Raw genomic sequence first — 21,075 nt, forward strand, 5'->3', positions numbered from 1 at the left:
TCGGGTCTTCGGACTCCCAGCCAATGGCGACTCAGGAGCTGCTTCCTGATCGGCCGTAAGGAGAAACAGGAAGACATTAGTGAATATTAATTTGTCCGATGGAGCATACACACGGTGGGAATTTAAGACCAAAAGCTCACATCGGACTTTTCTTGACGGAATTTCCAATCGTGTGTACGCGGCATTGGTCATGAAAGAGTTATAGTACAAAAAACTAAAATCGCAGAGACGATCAAATACCACTAAAAGAACGCTCTATTTGTGGGGAAAAGGACATTTGTTTTAAAAGGACATAAATGCACGTCGCTAGACCGAGCAATTGTCAGTTAAGGTAACACTGTGCCTTATCGAAAAAAAATGGCTTGGTCGGGAAGGGGGGTAAATCTTCTAGAGGTCAAGTGGTTAAAAAAAGCAGGTGGTGTTCCTTTAAAACAAGATGATCTGAGACAAAGCGATAAGAGGTCGAATGTACAATGTTCTATTGACAGCTGAACAGATTCATGTAAGGAGTCAGCCCTGTGTTCCTGCTGCTATGAAAATGGGGATCAAAGTGCAAGGGGGTTACCATAGAGAGGCGGCCCGGATGACAATGACAAGTGAGCGCTCTGATAACGAATGCAGCACGCTACTGAGCAAACGTATCGCTGGTCCTGTGCTGGATCACCATATTCACTGGCCTGACCCATGTGGAAGCGGAGTATCTGGTGTCATTGTGTATTCACCTTTAGGAAGGGTACAGTGATAAGTAATATGTATAGATAAATATAGCCACCATCGTAAGACCTTAATTAATTATTGCCAACATCCCTAAGGTATAGAACAGAAACAAAAGTACCCCCCGGTACATTGGGACTTTATGGGCAGATATACAATATAACAAATATTATATAACAAAAAAAATAACGTTTATTAATATACAGGTAGAGATAAAAGCATCGGTGCATACACAGTTAAAAATTACAGAACGTGGTACAAATATGATCCAAAAAGTATTACGTAATGTTGTGCACATTTTTCTTCTCATTATGTCCAATGCGATTCCAATGCGCATGCAGACCATTCTACCGGGCCTGGGATGTCTTTCACTGCAGAGTTTGGATAAATGATGATAAGAGAGAAATTACTGGTTTTGCAATCGGTAAACTCTCAGGGGCAGATCCACAAAGATCTGCCCCGGCGCATCGTATCTGAGATACGCTACGCCGCCATACCATACCTGGCTTTGGTTCCAATCCATAAAGATTTCGCGCCGTAAGTTACGGCGGCGTAGTGTATCTCAAGCGGCGTAACGGCGCGGAATTAAAATTGGGCGGGTAGGGGGCGTGTTTCATTGAAATGAAGCGCGTCCCTGCGCCGAATGAACTGCGCATTGCGCCGTCCCTAAATTTCCCACCGTGCATTGCGCTAAATGACGTCGCAAGGACGTCATTGTTTTGACGTGGACGTAAATTCCGTCCATCCCGATTCACGAACGACTTACGCAAAAAAAAAATTGAAATTATACGCGGGAACGACGGCCATACTTAACATTGAGTACGCCACGAAATAGCAGCTTTAACTATACGCCGAAAAAAGCCGAATAGAGACGACGTAAAGGAATGCGCCGGCCGCTCGTACGTTCGTGGATCGTTGGAAATAGCTAATTTGCATACTCGACACGGAAAACGAAGGGAATGCCACCCAGCGGACGCCGAAGAATTGCATCTTAGATCCGAAGGCGTACGAAGATGTACGCCTGTCGGATCTAACACAGATACCGACGTATCTTGTTTTGAGGATTCAAAACAACGATACAACGCTGGAAATTTGAAAGTAGATACGCCGGCGTACTCTCTCTGTGGATCTGCCCCACTGGCTCCATGCACACTGGGCTTAAAAAAAGTCTGTTCTTTTTGGAGTAAAAAACGTCCATTTAGAGCATTTTTTGTACAAAGTTTAGACGAGTTTTGGAGAGTTTTACGTTTTTTCTGCCAGTGAGCTCCAATCAGAAACGCGAATGAGCAGGTTTTTTTTCCTGCCTCTAAACGTTGTTCTCAAAAATATGCCTGTAAACGTCCTAATGTGTATGGACACAACGGATAACATTGAATTGCTTCTACTGTAGAAGCAACGTTTTTTATTCCAGTGCGCATGGAGCCTCAGTGTCACTATTAAACTCTTTAGGAAAAACCTGTTTAAGAAATAAATAAGAGAACTTTATTTAGCTACGGCTTAAGACTGGAATGCCATTAAAGTTCATGTGCGTGTAAAGACAGGCGTCCCAATACTTTTGGTAATATAGTGTATATACATTATATATATATATATATATATATATATATATATATATACATACAGTACAGACCAAAAGTTTGGACACCTTCTCATTCAAAGAGTTTTCTTTATTTTCATGACTATGGAAATTGTAGATTCACACTGAAGGCATCAAAACTATGAATTACCACATGTGGAATTATACATAACAAAAAAGTTACAAGTTGAAATATATTTCATATTCTAGGTTCTTCAAAGTAGCCACCTTTTGCTTTGATTACTGCTTGGCACACTCTTGGCATTCTCTTGATGAGCTTCAAGAGGTAGTCACCTGGCGCAGAAATCCCCATCACTCTCCTTCTTGGTCAAATAGCCCTTCCCCCGCCTGGAGGTGTGTTTGGGGTCATTGTCCTGTTGAAAAATAAATGATGGTCCAACTAAACGCAAACCGGATGGAATAGCTTGCCGCTGCAAGATGCTGTGGTAGCCATGCTGGTTCAGTATGCCTTCAATTTTGAATAAATCCCCAACAGTGTCACCAGCAAAGCACCCCCACACCATCACACCTCCTCCTCCTCCATGCTTCACAGTGGGAACCAGGCATGTAGAGTCCATCCGTTCACCTTTTCTGCGTCGCACAAAGACACGGGGGTTGGAACCAAAGATCTCAAGTTTGGACTCATCAGACCATGGAGGCTTCTATTTGTGGATGGACATTTTATGGTAACACAACCTATGACATTGCTATAATCTTTTTATATGGACTATAAACTGAAGGATTTATGAATATTTGGTTGTGGAACGAATCATCCGAGTTTCCATTATTTCTTATGGGAAAATTTGCTTTGATATACAAGTGCTTTGGATTACAAGCATGCTTCCAGAACGAATTATGCTCGCAATCCAAGGTTTTACTATATATATATATACACAAACAAAGTACTGTGCAAAAGTTGTAGGCAGCTTTAAAGTGGAGGTCCGCTTTTCGGAACCCCCTCCCCCCCTCCGCTTTCGGAACCCCCTCCCCCCTCCGATTTTCGGAACCTCCCTCCCCCTCCGCTTTTCGGAACCTCCCACCCCCCCTCCGGTGTCACATTTGGCACCTTTCAGGGTGGAGGGGGGTGCAGATACCTGTATAATACAGGTATTTGCACCCACTTCCGGGAATAGACTCCCGCGGGAGTCACGCCCCTTCCCGCCCCCCACCCCTGCTGTCTTCTGGGAAATACACTGGTCCCGCAGTAGGGAAGCCCCAACGTTTCACTTCCTGATTCCCTCACCGAGGATGGCAGCGGGGGCAGCCCAGAGCCGAGCGATTGCTCGGCTTCGGCTGCCGACATTGCAGGCACCCAGGACAGGTAAGTGTCCATTTATTAAAAGTGAGAAGCTGCAGTATTTGTAGCTGCTGGCTTTCAATATTTTTTATTTTTATTTAGGTGGACCTCTGTTTTAAGAATGCTTTCAAAAATATATATTTATATATATATATATATATATATATATATATATATATATATATATATATATGTTATAATATAATACATGACATATTTTATTTTTAATTTATTTGTAGATTGTTTATATAGATATAAATATATAAAATGACAAGTGTGCAGAATATTAAAAAAATTGCCTCAGCAGCAATGTGGGGGGTGCAGTTAAAGGAACTTACCCTTTACCCACTAGTTTACCGCCCACCGTCAAATGACGGGGGAAGATAAGCCTCTCGTTCTGGGAGGACGTCATATGACGTCCTCACCTTCCCGAGCCACTAGGGGGCGCGCGGACCCGCGTTCAGGGCAGCCACTGCAAATTTTGTGGCCCCTTACACAGCTTTAGGCAGGGCCCCCCTGGAGCAGACAACTGGGGGGGGGGGGACCATCAGGCCATGATGGCGGCCCTTCCCGCGATTGACCAGTAACTGGGCAGGATCGCGGATCTCTGTGTGTAAAGACAGGAGATCCACATTCTGTCAGAGGAGAGGAGACCAATGGTGTGTCCCTTGTACATAGGGACACAGATCCGTCACCACCCCCAGTCAGTCCCCTCCCCCTACAGATAGGATCACTCACTAGGGTACACATTTAACCCCTTGATCACCCCCTAGTGTTAACCCCTTCCCTGCCAGTCACATTTACACAATAATCAGTGCATTTTTATAGCACTGTTCGCTGTATAAATGTGAATGGTCCCAAAATAGTGTCAAAAGTGTCCGATGCGTCCGCCGCAATATCGCAGTCATGATAAAAATCGCAGATCGCCATTACTAGTAAAAAAATTAAATAAGAAAAATGCTCTAAATCTATCCCCTATTTCGTAGCCGCTATAACTTTTGCGAAAACCAATCCATAAACGCTTATTGCGATTTTTTAAACCAAAAATATGTAGAAGAATACGTATCGGCCTAAACTAAGGAAAAAAAATAATTTTTTTATATATTTTTGTGAGATATTTATTATAGCAAAAAGTAAAAAAAAAATAAAAAAATGTTTTTTTTTCCAAAATTGTCGCTCTTCTTTTGTTTATAGCGCAAAAAATAAAAACCGCAGAGGTGATCAAAAGCTCTATTTTAGGGGGAAAAAAGCGATTAAAATTTCATTTGGGTACAGCGTCGCATGACCGCGCAATTGTCATTCAAAGTGGAAGGGGGTGAAAGTCAGAGGCGTTGCTAGGGGGATGCGGGGGGTGCGGTCCGCACCGGGTGACACCCGCTAGAGGCGTGACACCATCCCGTTTTTTTTTTTTTTTAGCTGACATGCCCAGCCTGCCCTGTGCAATCCCAGCCTGCCCTGTACCACCCCAGCCTGCTCTGTGCCACCCCAGCCTGCCCTGTATCACCCAGCCTGCTCTGTACCACCCCAGCCTGCCCTGTACCACCCCAAACAGCCCTATACCACCCCAGCCCCCCCCCAAACAGCCCTGTACCACCCCAGCCTGCCCTGTACCACCCAGCCTGCCCTGTGACACCACAGCCTGCCCTGTACCATCCCAGCCTGCCCTGTACCACCCCAAACTTTCCCATGCCACCCCAACTTGCCCTGTGCCACCCTAACTTGCCCTGTACCACCCCAATCTGCCCTATGCCACCATAGCTTGCCCTATACCACCCCAACCTGCCCAATGCCACCATAACTTGCCCTGTACCACCACAACCTTTCCCATGCCATCCCAACTTGCCCTATGCCACCCTAACTTGCACTATACCACCCAAACTTGCCCTATACCACCCCAACCTGCCCTATGCAATCCTAACTTTCCCTATACCACCCCAAACTACCCTATATCACCCCAACATGCCCTATACCACCTTAACCTGTCCTATACCACCCCACTACACCAACCTGCCACTATACTGCCCTATACTATCATTTACATGGGCTGGTTTGGGTGCGCCCCGTGCGCTGCCTGCTTGGTGCTGGGCAGCCTAGACAGAGCCCCCCTCAGGTGACACCATATTTTACGCACCGGGTGACACCAACCCTAGTGACGCCACTGGTGAAAGTACCCGGTATTGAGGTGGTTAAAGTTACTTTCAACATGTATTTATCTAGCTGAGACCACGTAATCTAAGTTCTCCCGGTGAAGCCGATGCATCCAGGGTCAGTGTCAGGCGGCTTGGCATTTTGCACGGAGGTTTGATCACGGAGAAGATGCTGCGCCGGGCTGTGTGGTCCTCGCTGCGGGAGTGGGCGCGGCTAGGGGAAGGGAGGGAGTGGAGGGCGTGCCTAGGCAGATGAGGGGGGCGTGTCGCGGCTGACGCTCGGTGCGGGGAAGCAGCTGTGTGCAGAGGAGAGTGCAGTGCGCCCGGGGAGAGCGGAGAGCAGCGCACAGCCTGCAGCACCGTGCACAGCGCCCCCCCCTCCTTCTTCCTCCCACCCCCGCTCACCATGGCTGACCCCGCCGCCGATGGAGAGATGGAAGAGACCACCAACCGTTTCGCCAGGAAGGGAGCCCTCCGCCAGAAGAACGTGCATGAGGTGAAGGACCACAAGTTCACTGCGCGCTTCTTCAAGCAACCCACCTTCTGCAGTCACTGCACCGACTTCATCTGGTGAGAGAGTGGGGGGGGGGACCGGAGGGGGGGGAGGAGCTCAGAACATTTCCTGCCTGCACCTGTCCCTGGCACTGTGCAGGGTGTAGTACCCTTCTATGGCACACATCGGGGGCTCATTCACAACACAACTTCTTTTGCACTTTTTTAAAGCGTGTTGCATTCTTTTTTTGCATGTAAACGTATCGAAGCGCTGCACAGTGCGACTCAGTAAGAAAAAAAAATGCCAAAAAAACGCACTACAAATTGACTGGACGCGGGGATTGCGCTGTAAATAAGATTTTACCAGTGCAAAAAAAAATATGTTTTTATAAAAAAAAATCAGCTTCTGCTTATTCAATAAAGCCCTGACAGTACAACCTGGAAGCTGATTGGTTACTTTGCGGCTGTCAAAAAGTTGATGACACCTCGAACGCAGGTTCGATTTTAGCCCTTTCAAAATGAATGGGCTGAAATCGCGCAGCGTGTTGCTGTGCGATTCCGGAGCGGTCGTGGTGTGAACTGTTCTTTAAAGCTGAACTCTGTGCATAGGATTGACCCTGCATTGCAAGGGTTAATTGCTTGTTTAGGTCTTGGTGGGGCTGGAAATACCACTTGTCAGATTGTAGGAGCGTTCCCTGCAGCCTCTCTCTCCCCCCCCCCCCCCCATGCTCTGTTCCCCACAGCCTCTCTCTCCCCCCTCTCTCTCTCTCCCCCCCCATGCTCTGTTCCCCACAGTCTCTCTCTCTCTCCCTCTCCCTCCCTCCCGTGCTCCGTTTCCTGCAACCTCTCTCTCTCCTTCCCCCCCCCCCTTGTGCCCCGTTCCCTGCAGCATCTCTCCCCCCCCCCCCCCCTTCGTGCTCTGTTTACCCCAGCATCTTTCTCCCCCTCTTCGTGCTCTGTTTACCCCAGCATCTTTCTCCCCCTCTTCGTGCTCTGTTCACCACAGCATCTCCCCCCCCCCCTATGTGCACTGTTCCACGCAGCATCTCTCCTCTCCCTCCCCCTTCGTGCTCTGTTCCACGCAGCATCTCTCCTCTCCCTCCCCCCTTCGTGCTCTGTTCCCCGCAGCATCTCTCTCCCCCCCCCTTCGTGCTCTGTTCCCCGCAGCATATCTCCCCCCCCCTTCGTGCTCTGTTCCCCGCAGCATCTCTCTCTTCCTCCCCCCCCCCCCCCTTCGTGCTCTGTTCCCCGCAGCATCTCTCTCCCCCCCTTTCGTGCTCTGTTCCCCGCAGCATCTCTCTCTTCCTCCCCCCCCCCCCTTCGTGCTCTGTTCCCCGCAGCATCTCTTTCCCCCCCTTTGTGCTCTGTTCCACGCAGCATCTCTCCTCTCCCCCCCCCCCATTCGTGCACTGTTCCACGCAGCATCTCTCCTCTCCCCCGCCTTCGTGCTCTGTTCCCCGCAGCATCTCTCTCTCCCCCCCGCTTCGTGCTCTGTTCCCCGCAGCATCTCTCTCCCCCCCCCCCCTTCGTGCTCTGTTCCCCGCAGCATCTCTCTCTCCCCCCCCCCGCTTCGTGCTCTGTTCCCCGCAGCATCTCTCTCTTCCCCCCCCCCTTCGTGCTCTGTTCCCCGCAGCATCTCTCCTCTCCCCCGCCTTCTGCTCTGTCCCACGCAGCATCTCTCCTCTCCCCCCCCCTTCGTGCTCTGTTCCACGCAGCATCTCTCCTCTCCCCCCCCCTTCGTGCTCTGTTCCCCGCAGCATCTCTCTCTCCCTCTCCCCCCCCTTTGTGCTCTGTTCCCCGCAGCATCTCTCTCTCCCTCCCCCCCTTTGTGCTCTGTTCCCCGCAGCATCTCTCTCTCCCTCCCCCCCTTTGTGCTCTGTTCCCCGCAGCATCTCTCTCCCCCCCCCTTTGTGCTCTGTTCCCCGCAGCATCTCTCTCCCCCCCCTTCGTGCTCTGTTCCCCGCAGCATCTCTCTCTCCCCCCCCCCCCCCTTCGTGCTCTGTTCCCCGCAGCATCTCTCACCCCCCCCCCCCCCTTCATGCTTCGTTACCCGCAGCATCTCTCCTCTCCCCCCTTTCGTGCTCCGCAGTCTCCCCTTTCCCCCCTCCCCTCTGTTCCCCACAGCCCCTCTCTCTCCCCCCTCATTCTTTGGCACTCGCAGTTCCTCTGACATCAAATGCAGTGCAGAGCACATAGCCCTACACTGGCTGGAGGGAGGCATAGGAACAGAGTGTGAGCGAATAGAGGAGAGTGCCAGTTTGCAGGGGATCGGTTATGAAAAACTTATTTTGTGGCCTCCTGGACCTAGGTTAGCATTTGAGGGGGACAGCCCTACTGCACAGCAGGATTGTACTTATTAAGGGCCAGAGGTGGATAATAAGCCTGATCTATTTCCATTGGGAATACGGTAGTCCTAGCTTGTGGGGACGCCTGTTGCGCTTGATGGCGTATTCTTTCAAAAATGTCAAGGTACAACTTGTTTTTTCGATATCCCTAGCACCCTGATGACAGCACGGGGCTTATTCCATGCAGCATCCACGATGGGCTCATTCGCAGCAGCTGCTTTTGGTTATGCATCCTGAACGCACGGGCAGTCAGATCAATGTTTTCTAATCAACCTACTTCACATTACTGCGGATATCGGTATGCATTTTTTGTACATGTGTAAACGCAACAGAACGCACAGAAATGCGAGGAAAAAAACGTGTCCATGCACTAAATTTTTTTGTGGTTAAAAAAAAAAAAGTGCCAAAAAGTGTACTGCAAACATGTAGCCCTACACGTAATGATCTGGTCAGGACGCTGGGAATGGGCCCTACACGTAATGATCTGTTCAGGACGCTGGGAATGAGCCCTACACATAATGATCTGATCAGGACGCTGGGAATGAGCCCTACACGTAATGATCTGGTCAGGACGCTGGGAATGAGCCCTACACGTAATGATCTGGTCAGGACGCTGGGAATGGGCCCTACACGTAATGATCTGGTCAGGACGCTGGGAATGACACCTACACGTAATGATCTGGTCAGGACGCTGGGAATGAGCCCTACACGTAATGATCTGGTCAGGACGCTGGGAATGGGCCCTACACGTAATGATCTGGTCAGGACGCTGGGAATGGGCCCTACACGTAATGATCTGGTCAGGACGCTGGGAATGAGCCCTACACGTAGTGATCTGGTCAGGACGCTGGGAATGAGCCCTACACGTAATGATCTGGTCAGGACGCTGGGAATGAGCCCTACACGTAGTGATCTGATCAGGACGCTGGGAATGGGCCCTACACGTAATGATCTGGTCAGGACGCTGGGAATGAGACCTACACGTAATGATCTGGTCAGGACGCTGGGAATGACACCTACACGTAATGATCTGGTCAGGACGCTGGGAATGACACCTACATGTAATGATCTGGTCAGGACGCTGGGAATGGGCCCTACACGTAATGATCTGGTCAGGACGCTGGGAATGGGCCCTACACGTAATGATCTGATCAGGACGCTGGGAATGGGCCCTACACGTAATGATCTGGTCAGGACGCTGGGAATGACACCTACACGTAATGATCTGGTCAGGACGCTGGGAATGGGCCCTACACGTAATGATCTGGTCAGGACGCTGGGAATGACACCTACACGTAATGATCTGGTCAGGACGCTGGGAATGGGCCCTACACGTAGTGATCTGATCAGGACGCTGGGAATGGGCCCTACACGTAATGATCTGGTCAGGACGCTGGGAATGAGCCCTACACGTAATGATCTGGTCAGGACGCTGGGAATGAGACCTACACGTAATGATCTGGTCAGGACGCTGGGAATGGGCCCTACACGTAATGATCTGGTCAGGACGCTGGGAATGGGCCCTACACGTAATGATCTGGTCAGGACGCTGGGAATGAGCCCTACACGTAATGATCTGGTCAGGACGCTGGGAATGAGACCTACACGTAATGATCTGATCAGGACGCTGGGAATGACACCTACACGTAATGATCTGGTCAGGACGCTGGGAATGGGCCCTACACGTAATGATCTGGTCAGGACGCTGGGAATGAGACCTACACGTAATGATCTGGTCAGGACGCTGGGAATGACACCTACACGTAATGATCTGGTCAGGACGCTGGGAATGGGCCCTACACGTAATGATCTGGTCAGGACGCTGGGAATGGGCCCTACACGTAGTGATCTGATCAGGACGCTGGGAATGGGCCCTACACGTAATGATCTGGTCAGGACGCTGGGAATGAGACCTACACGTAATGATCTGGTCAGGACGCTGGGAATGACACCTACACGTAATGATCTGGGCAGGACGCTGGGAATGACACCTACACGTAGTGATCTGGGCAGGACGCTGGGAATGACACCTACACGTAATGATCTGGTCAGGACGCTGGGAATGACACCTACACGTAGTGATCTGGGCAGGACGCTGGGAATGACACCTACACGTAATGATCTGGTCAGGACGCTGGGAATGACACCTACACGTAGTGATCTGGGCAGGACGCTGGGAATGAGCCCTACACGTAATGATCTGGTCAGGACGCTGGGAATGAGCCCCAAACAATTCCAATGCAATATTCCCAACGTACGCATTCCTGTAGCGAGGGCTGTATTTATCTGACGTGACCACAGGCTGGTACCGTGTGTAGTCGGAGAAGGTAATGTCACCAGCACACCCAGATCTCCCAAAAAGGGCCCCATCTCTATTCAGCGCTCACATCGTTACAGCAGAAAGCAACGCTTTGAAGCCACGCAGGACCCCTTTATCCCTGATGAAGGTGTCCTGCGTGGTTCCAAAACGTTGCTTTCTGCTGTAACGATGTGGTCGCTGATTAAGGCTCAGTTCACATGTGAGCCGCAGGGGTCTGGTGCGTCCTGGTTCGCCGTTTCAATGGACCAAAAGACGACCTGCTATGGAGATACGTGAACCGGCTCCATAGAAAGCCGGTCAAAATCTCCTGCTATTGCGAATTGGATGCTGGGAAGCCGCATTCGATTCGCAATGGTGTGAACCCAGCCTGAAGCTTTGGACCCATTTTGGAGATGCTGGTGACGTGACTTTCTCTGAACCCCAAACAATTCTCAGAGTTGTACAATACGATCCAATCTGTGAATTAGCGAAAAGATATCATTGATTGTCATAAATCGATTTTGTGAAAAGTCAGTCTATAATTATTCATATAAGTCTGAACAGAAAATCCGATGGTAGGGAAATTGATGAATCAATAGGACTGTTATGTGTATTGCATGCCAAACCATCTTTTTGCTCTTGTGATTGTATTTTTCTCCCAGACAGTAAAACGATCGACTGTAATTTCCTATGTAAAATCATTGGCCATTGCCTTTCACAAATGGAAGCGGATTGGCTGCTGTGGTTCGCTGAACTTCTCAGCGCTTTGTTGAGAATGACTTGTGTTTCACGTGGGATCTGCACACGGATGCTGTGGTGCATATTAAGCAGATGATGCATGATCATACGTCACGGTTAAACTCTCACTTGGAACTTTCACTGACGCCGTGCGTGTTTATAGCGCCACGGTGACACTCAAGGACATAAGTAGTGCTTTGCAAAGCGGGTGCTTAAAGTGCAGTAACCCGTGACAACCAATCCGCTCCGGCCTATTTTTAAATGTAGTGTTGGAGTGCTGAGGGCTGCTGATGGCTTGGTGGTTGCGGCTGCTGCACTTTTCCTTATTAAATAAATCTAAAAGGTTTGCATAAGCAGGGAGTGCGCGCTTTATAATTCACTATAGCCTGGGGGGGGTGGCAGCCTTGGCAGATGACAGATCTCAATATGTGATGCCTCCTGGGACTTGTAGTTGCCCCCAGTGATGAGATGCAGAAGTGCTGTAACCCTTAGCAACCAGATGCCACCGTCGTTCTGCAGCAGTTGGAGTAATGATGGATTATTGCTGATTGGCATTTTGTTTTGCAAAGCCTGGTGATTGACATGACTGACCCTGGCAGAGTTAATGACCCCAGCAGTGATGTGCCAAGCTGCGGGCCCCTGCTTCCTTTTTCTGTGGGCCACTTTTCTGCGGGCCCCTGCTTCCTTTTCCTGTGGGTCACTTTTCTGCAGGCCACTCTGCTTTTTTCTTTTTTCTGCGGGCCCCTCTGCTTTTTTCTGCGGGCCCCTCTGCTTTTCTCTGCTCTCCTTTTTCTGCGGGCCCCTCTGCTCTCCTTTTCTCTGCTCTCCTTTTTCTGCGGGCCCCTCTGCTCTCCTTTTTCTGCGGGCCCCTCTGCTCTCCTTTTCTCTGCTCTCCTTTTTCTGCGGGCCCCTCTGCTCTCCTTTTTCTGCGGGCCCCTCTGCTCTCCTTTTTCTTCCTTTTTCTGCGGGCCCCTCTGCTCTCCTTTTTCTGCTGGCCCCTCTGCTCTCCTTTTTCTGCTGGCCCCTCTGCTCTCCTTTTCTCTGCTCTCCTTTTTCTGCTGGCCCCTCTGCTCTCCTTTTTCTGCTGGCCCCTCTGCTCTCCTTTTTCTGCTGGCCCCTCTGCTCTCCTTTTTCTGCTGGCCCCTCTGCTCTCCTTTTTCTGCTGGCCCCTCTGCTCTCCTTTTTCTGCGGGCCCCTCTGCTCTCCTTTTCCTGTTGGCCCCTCTGCTCTCCTTTTCTCTGCTCTCCTTTTTCTGCTGGCCCCTCTGCTCTCCTTTTTCTGCTGGCCCCTCTGCTCTCCTTTTTCTGCTGGCCCCCCTGCTCTCCTTTTTCTGCTGGCCCCTCTGCTCTCCTTTTTCTGCTGGCCCCTCTGCTCTCCTTTTTCTGCTCTCCTTTTCCTGCTGTCCCCTCTGCTCTCCTTTTTCTCTGCTCTCCTTTTTTCTGCTGGCCCCTCTGCTCTCCTTTTTTCTGCTGGCCCCTCTGCTCTCCTTTTTCTGCTGGCCCCTCTGCTCTCCTTTTTCTGCTCTCCTTTTCCTGCTGGCCCCTCTGCTCTCCTTTTTCTCTGCTCTCCTTTTTTCTGCTGGCCCCTCTGCTTTTTTTTTTTTTTTCTGCGGGCCCCTCTGCTCTCCTTTTTCTGCGGACCCCTCTGCTCTCCTTTTCTCTGCTCTCCTTTTTTCTGCGGGCCCCTCTGCTCTCCTTTCTTCTTTTTCTGTGGGCCCCTCTGCTCTCCCTTTTCTGCGGGCCCCTCTGCTCTCCTTTTTTCTGCGGGCCCCTCTGCTCTCCTTTTTTCTGCGGGCCCCTCTGCTCTCCTTTTTCTGCGGGCCCCTCTGCTCTCCTTTTCTCTGCTCTCCTTTTTCTGCGGGCCCCTCTGCTCTCCTTTTTTCTGCTGGCCCCTCTGCTCTCATTTTCTCTGCTCTCCTTTTCTCTGCTCTCCTTTTTTCTGCTGGCCCCTCTGCTCTCCTTTTCTCTGCTCTCCTTTTCTCTGCTCTCCTTTTTCTGCTGGCCCCTCTGCTCTCCTTTTCTCTGCTCTCCTTTTCTCTGCTCTCCTTTTTCTGCGGGCCCCTCTGCTCCTCCTTTTTTCTGCGGGCCCCTCTGCTCCTCCTTTTTTCTGCTGGCCCCTCTGCTCTCCTTTTCTCTGCTCTCCTTTTCTCTGCTCTCCTTTTTCTGCGGGCCCCTCTGCTCTCCTTTTTCTGCGGGCCCCTCTGCTCCTCCTTTTTTCTGTGGGCCCCTCTGCTCCTCCTTTTTTCTGCGGGCCCCTCTGCTCTCCTTTTTTCTGCGGGCCCCTCTGCTCTCCTCCTTCTTTTTCTGCGGGCCCCTCTGCTCTCCTCCTTCTTTTTCTGCGGGCCCCTCTGCTCTCCCTTTTCTGCGGGCCCCTCTGCTCTCCCTTTTCTGCGGGCCCCTCTGCTCCCTTTTCTAATTTGCATCTCTGTATTCCGGTTTCAGTGTTGTTTTCGGTGTTGTAAGTGTGAACCTTCTCCCCGGCTGTTATTTCTTGCTGCGGTTCCTGTTGTGTTTACTCGTGTCTTCGCAAAGCCAATACGTTTTCTGGCAGACCGATCGAGGTGCCTGTTTGTTGAGCCGATTAATAGAGATGGGCTTTTTTTTTTTGCCCGTTGTGTCATCCATGTTGTAGAACTGCGGTTACTTGTCACTGTTGACATTGCAGGGGGACCGGTGCAGTGCTGAGGGTTGCACGGCACACCGGAGGGCATGATCGAGGGATGATGGTGTTAATGGGACCCTCGCTTTCCTGTTGGCATCTTAGCAATAACATCAATTTCTGATGCAAACACACACAGGAAACTTCCCTGCATTGTGAATATCTGCTGTAATAAAGATTCCTCTGTCACCCATGGCTGGATGTGCTGCTGACTGACACAATCCCCCCATCCCCGTCCCCCCCTCCTCCTCCTGGTTGCAGTACAGGTTAGAGCCCCGGAGATGTGAAGGAACGCCGTTTGGAAAGACCCAGCGCGGACTGCATTAGTAACGCAGCCATTGTGGCTTAAGTAAGGGATTTTTTACAAGCGCGGCATTCCATTTGTGCCTCCAGATTAGCGGGAGAGTCTTTTAATGAATGACAGCGGCGGTATGAATGAGATGCCCTTCGTAGTGACAGGGTTCCAGCTGCTCGGCGCGGATGATGGGCCCCCCAACTTGGATTAAAATGCAGTTTTATTTGTTAATGTGATGGCAGCATCCTGGCTTTACTTCCAATAATGGGACCGCTGAGCTCCATGGGTCCTTAGGTCACATTCAGCGCGGTAACCTATAGCAACCAAAAAAGCAACCCTCTCCTGGTTCTGTACTGGTCTAAATCGGTAAAATCTGGTCACTGCGTTACTAAGGGTGCAGCCGTGTTAGGTTCACACCTATGCGTTTTCAGAAACGCACCACAGTCCATTTAATATCAGTTCATATCGTTCGCATTCACATCTGTGCAGTTTCCCACCGCTGCTTTGGAGTGCAGGGACTTTTTTTACACGTGCATTTTGGGATTTGTAGACCTCAATGGAATCGCATCAAAAGCACAACATTAAAGTGGTTGTAAAGGCAGAAGGTTTTTTATCTTGATGCATTATATGTGTAGCAGAGCCCCCCTAAGATCCCTTTCACACTGGGGCGGTGCTTGTGTTAGCGGTAAAGCGCCACTAGTTTAGTGGCGCTTTACCGCTGTTATAGGGGCACTTTTAACCCCTGCTAGCGGCTGAAAAATGGTTGCGGCGCCACCAATCGCTTTGCAGTCGCTTCGGCAGCACTGCCCATTGACTTCAATGGGTAGGGCGGTGCGGGAGCGGAGTATACATTGCTCCCGCACCGCCCAAAAGCAGCTGCTTGCAGGACTTTTTTTTTTTTTATTTCCTGTCCTGCAAACGCCCCACCCCAGTGTGAAAGCACTTTGGCTTTCACACTGGGGTGGCTTGAGAGGCGCTTTTCAGGCGTTATTTTTAGCGCTAAAATACCTAAAAAGCGCCCCAGTGTGAAAGGGGTCTAATGCTTACCTGAGCCAGTGATGTCCACGAGTGCCTCTCGTCTGGGACTCCCCCTTGCTGATTGGCTGAGACACAGCAGTGGCGCCATTGGCTCCTGCTACTGTCAATCGAACTCGGTTAGCCAATCGAGAGGGCGTGGCTCTGTCTGAGTGGACACAAAGAGTTGCAGCTTGGCTCAGGTGCCCCCATAGCAAGCTTCTTGCTGTGGGGGCACTCGCCAGAAGGGAGGAGTTGGGAGCTCCAGCCAGGGACCCGAGAAGAGGAGGATCCGGGTTTCCCTGTGCAAAACCACTGCAGGTAAGTATTACATGTTTGTTATTTTAATAGGAAAACAAATGAGACTTTAAAATCACTTTAACACATCAAAAAAATTGATCAAAATCGTATTAAAAACAGGTGAAAAAAAAAAATGCAAACCGTGCCGCAAAATGGATCGAGAGAACACAACCTACATAGTGAATCTAGCCTTGGGCTGCAATCCTACCTGGGCGAATCGAATCCTGCCTGCGATTGCAAAACGCTCTGCTAAAATGACAAATCGCACAGTGCGAATTTCAGATGCCATTCATTTTGATGGCACAGTAAATTGCGGTGCAATTTCTACCTCGATTATCGCACGATGAATCGCGCTGCATCTGCGGCAAATCGTATTGCGTGAAGCTCGTTGCCTAAAAGGATCAGGAGCTTCTTTCGGGCGCCGAGCTTTGCGCAATGCGGTTTGCTTCGCTTGCAGCTCGATTTATGGCGGCAGAACCGCACCGCGTTTTTAGATGCCATTAAAATGTATAAGCATCTGAAATTCGTGTTGTGTGATTTGTAATTTTTTTTTTTAGCAGAGCGTTTAAAATCATTTAGAAATCGATTAAAAACACCCAGGTGTGAAGGAAGCCTTAGGACGCGGGGTGCGCAGATCACATCGCCTACAATTTTATGAGATTTCATCCCACAACTGCGCTTTGGTTTGTAGCATTTGGCTTAGAAGAAAAATCTTCACCTGCAGCCCGATTGGCCGTATTTTATGTAAGCATTTGAATAAATGTTGAAGTGCCTGTTCACACACAGTGCGGCGACTGGCATTTTTCCGCCACTGTGTTCTACATGCTCGTTCACACTGCAGTGCAGCCCAGAGCTGCGATTAAAATACAAACGCGATGAATTTTATCACAGTACACAGGTAGTTGCCACGTGTTGCTTGCAGCAGCTCAATGCACCGTGGCGCTGTATGGTGACATTAATGAAGTGTCACTTCGTGTACGACACATAAAGCGTTAAAAAAAAAAAAAAAGAAGCTGTGTGATGCGGTTAACCACTTCCATACCAGGCACTTACGCACCTTCCTGCCCAAGCCAATTTTCAGCTTTCAGCGCTGTCGCATTTTGAATGAAAATTGCGCGGTCATGCTACACTGTACCCAAACAATTTTTTTATCATTTTGTTCCCACAAATAGAGCTTTCTTTTGGTGGTATTTGATCACCTCTGTTTTTTTTTGCTCAACAGCTAAAAAAAAGACCGAATTTTTTATTTATTTTTTGTAAATAAGTATGTTTTCTACTTTGATTACGGGCACCGGTGAGGCGGCACTGATGGGCACTCATGGGTGACACTGATGGGCACTCATGGGTGGCACTGATGGGCACTCATGGGTGGCACTCATGGGTGGCACTGGGCACTGAGGGGTGGCACTGATGGCATTGCTGGGCATCCCTTGTGCCCATGTTGCCAGTCAGAGCCCATTTGTGGGCACTGATTGGCATCTATTCTCTTTTTTTCTGCCCTTCCCTGGTGGTCCAGTGTGGGCTTCCCTGGTGGTCCAATGTGGGCATCCGAGGGGGGTCTGCGCTAATAACCAATCAGCGAGAACCCCCCCCTGTCAGGAGAGCTGCCGATCGGCTCGTGTCTGTCAGACGCGAGTAAGGAAGAACCATCAACGGCTCTTTCTGTTTACATCGTGATCAGACACGGCTGATCACATGGTAAAGAGCCTCTGCCGGAGGCTCTTTACCGGGATCGGAGATGTAGGGTGTCAGACTGATGGCAGGACGTCAATAGACGTCCAGTCAGGATTTCACAACCACTTCCCGGACGTCAATTGTCCATTGACCGGGCGGGAAGTGGTTAAACGTGCACCACACCGCGCACTGCTGCTGGCTTACCAAAATGGACAGCTGCCCACACACTTATCCGCTCTGGTTAAGTGTGCCGGCAATGTAACCCGGGCCCTTAGTGGACACGTCCATATGCACCACTTCCTATTGAATTCAGGGTCAGGGGGCGATGTAAACACAATGTGTAGGCGGCGGCACAGGCATAGAATGGCAACGACTTTCGTTTATTCAGAGTGACTGAAGGCTGTGGCCATTCTATACCTGCACCACCGCTGCTGCCTTCACCATGTTTGTGTTTACATCCCCTCCGGCTCTGAGTGAATCGTTCACTTGGCAGGGGCACGGACGTACAATGACCTTCACTGCCGCCGTCTACACATTGTTTGTCTACATCTTGGCTCCCCCTCAGCCCTGAGAGTCATCCGTTGGCAGCAGAATGCCCCTGTAGTGTCATTGTCTAGTACATGACCCCTTCAGGGCTGAGGAAGGGTGTAAACAATATGTAGGCAGCGGTGCCGAATGACCTACATTATGTGAGGCTATGGATGGCATTCGATGGCAACTTTGATGCGACTTTTGGCGTGACTTTACACTCAGTAGACCTAAGACGGACCAAAGTATTGCAGGCACATTTTTAAAATTGCTGAGACTTTAAAAGAGAAGTAAAGGAATCCCCCCCCCCCCCTTGATTAACACTTACCTAGGTGGATGCAGCATCGTTCACCCGGTGCCTCTTCACTGAGAACCATGCAATCGAACGCCGCCGAACGCTCAGATTTTTGAGCTCCGTGAGCAGAGAGCTGTAGACTGTAATGCCTCGTACACGCGATCGGTTTTCCCGTCGGTCAAAAGTCCGCCAGGAAAACTGAGAAACTGCTCGGTTGCTTTCTTCCATGTACACACGGCCGGTTTTCCCAACAGGAAAACTTCCATGACGGCTTTGGTCAGGAAAACTGGCCGTGTGTATGCTCCCTCACAGTGTTTCCCATAGGAAAACTGGCATATGTTTGCATATGCCCGGCGCCAAGGGGATATGCATGCAAGACCGACACATATGCTCACTTTTGTGCGCAAATACGTTGGGATACGGGTTCTTTCCATTTTTTTTTTCGTTTCATTTTATTGTTCAAGTTATTTTTCCAAGTTCTAATTTTTTTTTTTTTGCTCACGGTTTTCCTGTCGGGAAAACTGCTATGGAGCATACACACGGTCGGTTTTCACGACCAAATGCAAACATGGCAGTTTTCCTGTTGGGAAAACCGGTCGTGTGTATGAGGCATACGTCACAGTTTTCTGCTCTTCTCCCTCCTCGCTCATTGAATGTCAGAATAGACTATGTGTGAACCCGGGCTACCCATGCCTGCTTTTGGGGATGTTTTAACATGTATTGCACTGTCCCTTCACTTCCTATGGGGATTTACCTGACCTGCTCTTTGACCAACTCATCACTGCAATGCATGTTTTAGATCCATGCGGTGTGGAGCTGCACGATTCTGGCAAAAATCCGAATCACGATTTTTTTGCTTAGAAGATCACGATTCTCGCGGCGTAACATCTTTCACATAGTAACGTTTTTTTTTTTTTTTTTTTATTCATTGAAGGATTTGACTAAGAAAATGCCAGGAAAGACCTACTAGAACAGCTGAACTTTTTATTTTGGGTTAATCAGAGACACTTTAAGGCCGGAATCACACTTGTGCGGTGCGAATTTCAGCTCTCTTATCTCTGCAGAGAGATAAGAGAAGTGTTCAGCAGATCCATTGCGTTTTAGCTGCAGATTAGCTGCGAATTTGGAGACCTGGGAGAGGGGGGGGGGGGGGGAGTGTATTGAGCTGAATGAGAGAAATACTGAAGAGAAATGAACACATCTGCGAATCAGGTGCGTAGAAGATAATGGGCCTGAATTCGCACCTGAGCCGCACCGCAATGCCTAAAATACGCACACAGTTTTGCGGCAGTGCGAATGCATCGCACATATGTGAACCAGCCTCATTAAAAACAATGTATTTTGAAATGTTCTGCGAATTGGATGCGGTTTAAGCTGCACTCAATTCGCATAGGTGTGAACCCGGCCTTAATCATGGCAGATATGTAATGACTTTTGTTTAACATGAGTTTAAATGTGATTGCTTAATTCTGAACACAACTACATCCCCAGTTATAAGAGGGTGTGCACAGTAAGGCTAGGTTCACACTGCTGCGAATTCTATTGCAAATTTGAGCCATTGCGATTTCTCAAATTCGCAAGTCATTTAAATTACATAGTTTAACATTCGTGCCATTCACATCAATGCGTTGCGAATATAAGCTGCAGGAAAAAAGGTTCCTGTGCGGGTTTGATCTGTGTGCGATGCAAATTCAGCTCTATAGACTGGCATTCCCTGAAATCGCTCTGACAGGTGAGCGGAGACAGACCTGTCATCTGCCTGCTCAGTGGGGATCAGCGGATCGATCCACCGCTGAGCAAAGCCGTGTCCGTCGGGCGGACCGCCCGTGTTGAAGGTGGAAAATATCTTTTCTTCTTTTTTTTTTTTTTTTTTTTTTTTACATCACAGAAAACTGACATTTTAACAGGAGTGTGTAGACTTTTTATATCCTGTGTGTGTGTGTGTGTGTGTGTGTGTGTGTGTGTGTGTGTGTGTGTGTGTGTGTGTGTGTATACATTTTTTTTTCTTTGGTAAAGAAATAAAAGATACATTTTAAGCAATCCCAACATTTTAGTTGCCATTCATCTGTATAGTTAAAGGGGGGTTGTAAAGGTTTGTTTTGTATTTTCTAAATAGGTTCCTTTAAGCAAGTGCATTGTTGGGTTCACTTACCTTTTCCTTCCATTTCCCTTCTAAATGTTTTTTTTTTTTCTTTGTCTGAATTTCTCATTGTAACGAGACCCTTGCTCGCTCGGTTCTGCTCGCCCGACACTCCTCTGCTACTATTGGATCACATTGCAGATTGCAACGTCTGATGGTTCGGTCATCCAAGGCTCCGGGATCCGAACTCCAGCTATGTGCCGTTCGGTTTCCATTAGAACAAAACACCAGGCAGGCTGTATGCAAGTTCAAACAGGAAGACCTTTATTGGAAGCACACAACACACTTTTATACAGAATTTGGAACATCCTGCCCCCAACAACCGCTTTCCTATTGGTCAATTGTAAAGTACATGTAGTTCTCCTTCAGGTCCTCCTAGCCATGCAAATGAGGACTTGAAAATGAGTCAGCAGGGATTGGTCCGATTAGCTTGAATAGAAGGACTGCTATGTGCAATGAGACAGAAGCTCCAGGGGGCAATCAATGTACACAATAGCCAGACACGGAACAATGGAGCCTTAAGACAGAGCAGAAGACCCCCCCCCACTGTGTAACAGATTTCA

At 49.4% G+C, this 21,075-nt stretch overlaps 1 protein-coding gene across 2 annotated transcripts in view; it reads left to right on the plus strand.

The window, feature by feature from the left end:
• The first annotated feature begins 6,029 nt into the window (after positions 1 to 6,029).
• Positions 6,030 to 21,075, plus strand: part of PRKCB (protein kinase C beta) — a 336,313-nt gene continuing 321,267 nt past the window's right edge. Inside the window, exon 1 of one of the 2 annotated variants that reach the window (XM_040356513.1) lies at positions 6,030 to 6,304. In XM_040356513.1, the coding sequence (XP_040212447.1) occupies positions 6,141 to 6,304 (164 nt within the window). In that variant the 5' untranslated portion in view covers positions 6,030 to 6,140. The remainder of the gene's footprint in view (positions 6,305 to 21,075) is intronic. The other variant, XM_040356512.1, reaches the window with a different exon arrangement.

This window comes from Rana temporaria, chromosome 6 (assembly GCF_905171775.1).
Source record: "Rana temporaria chromosome 6, aRanTem1.1, whole genome shotgun sequence".
Taxonomy (NCBI): Eukaryota; Metazoa; Chordata; class Amphibia; order Anura; family Ranidae; genus Rana; species Rana temporaria.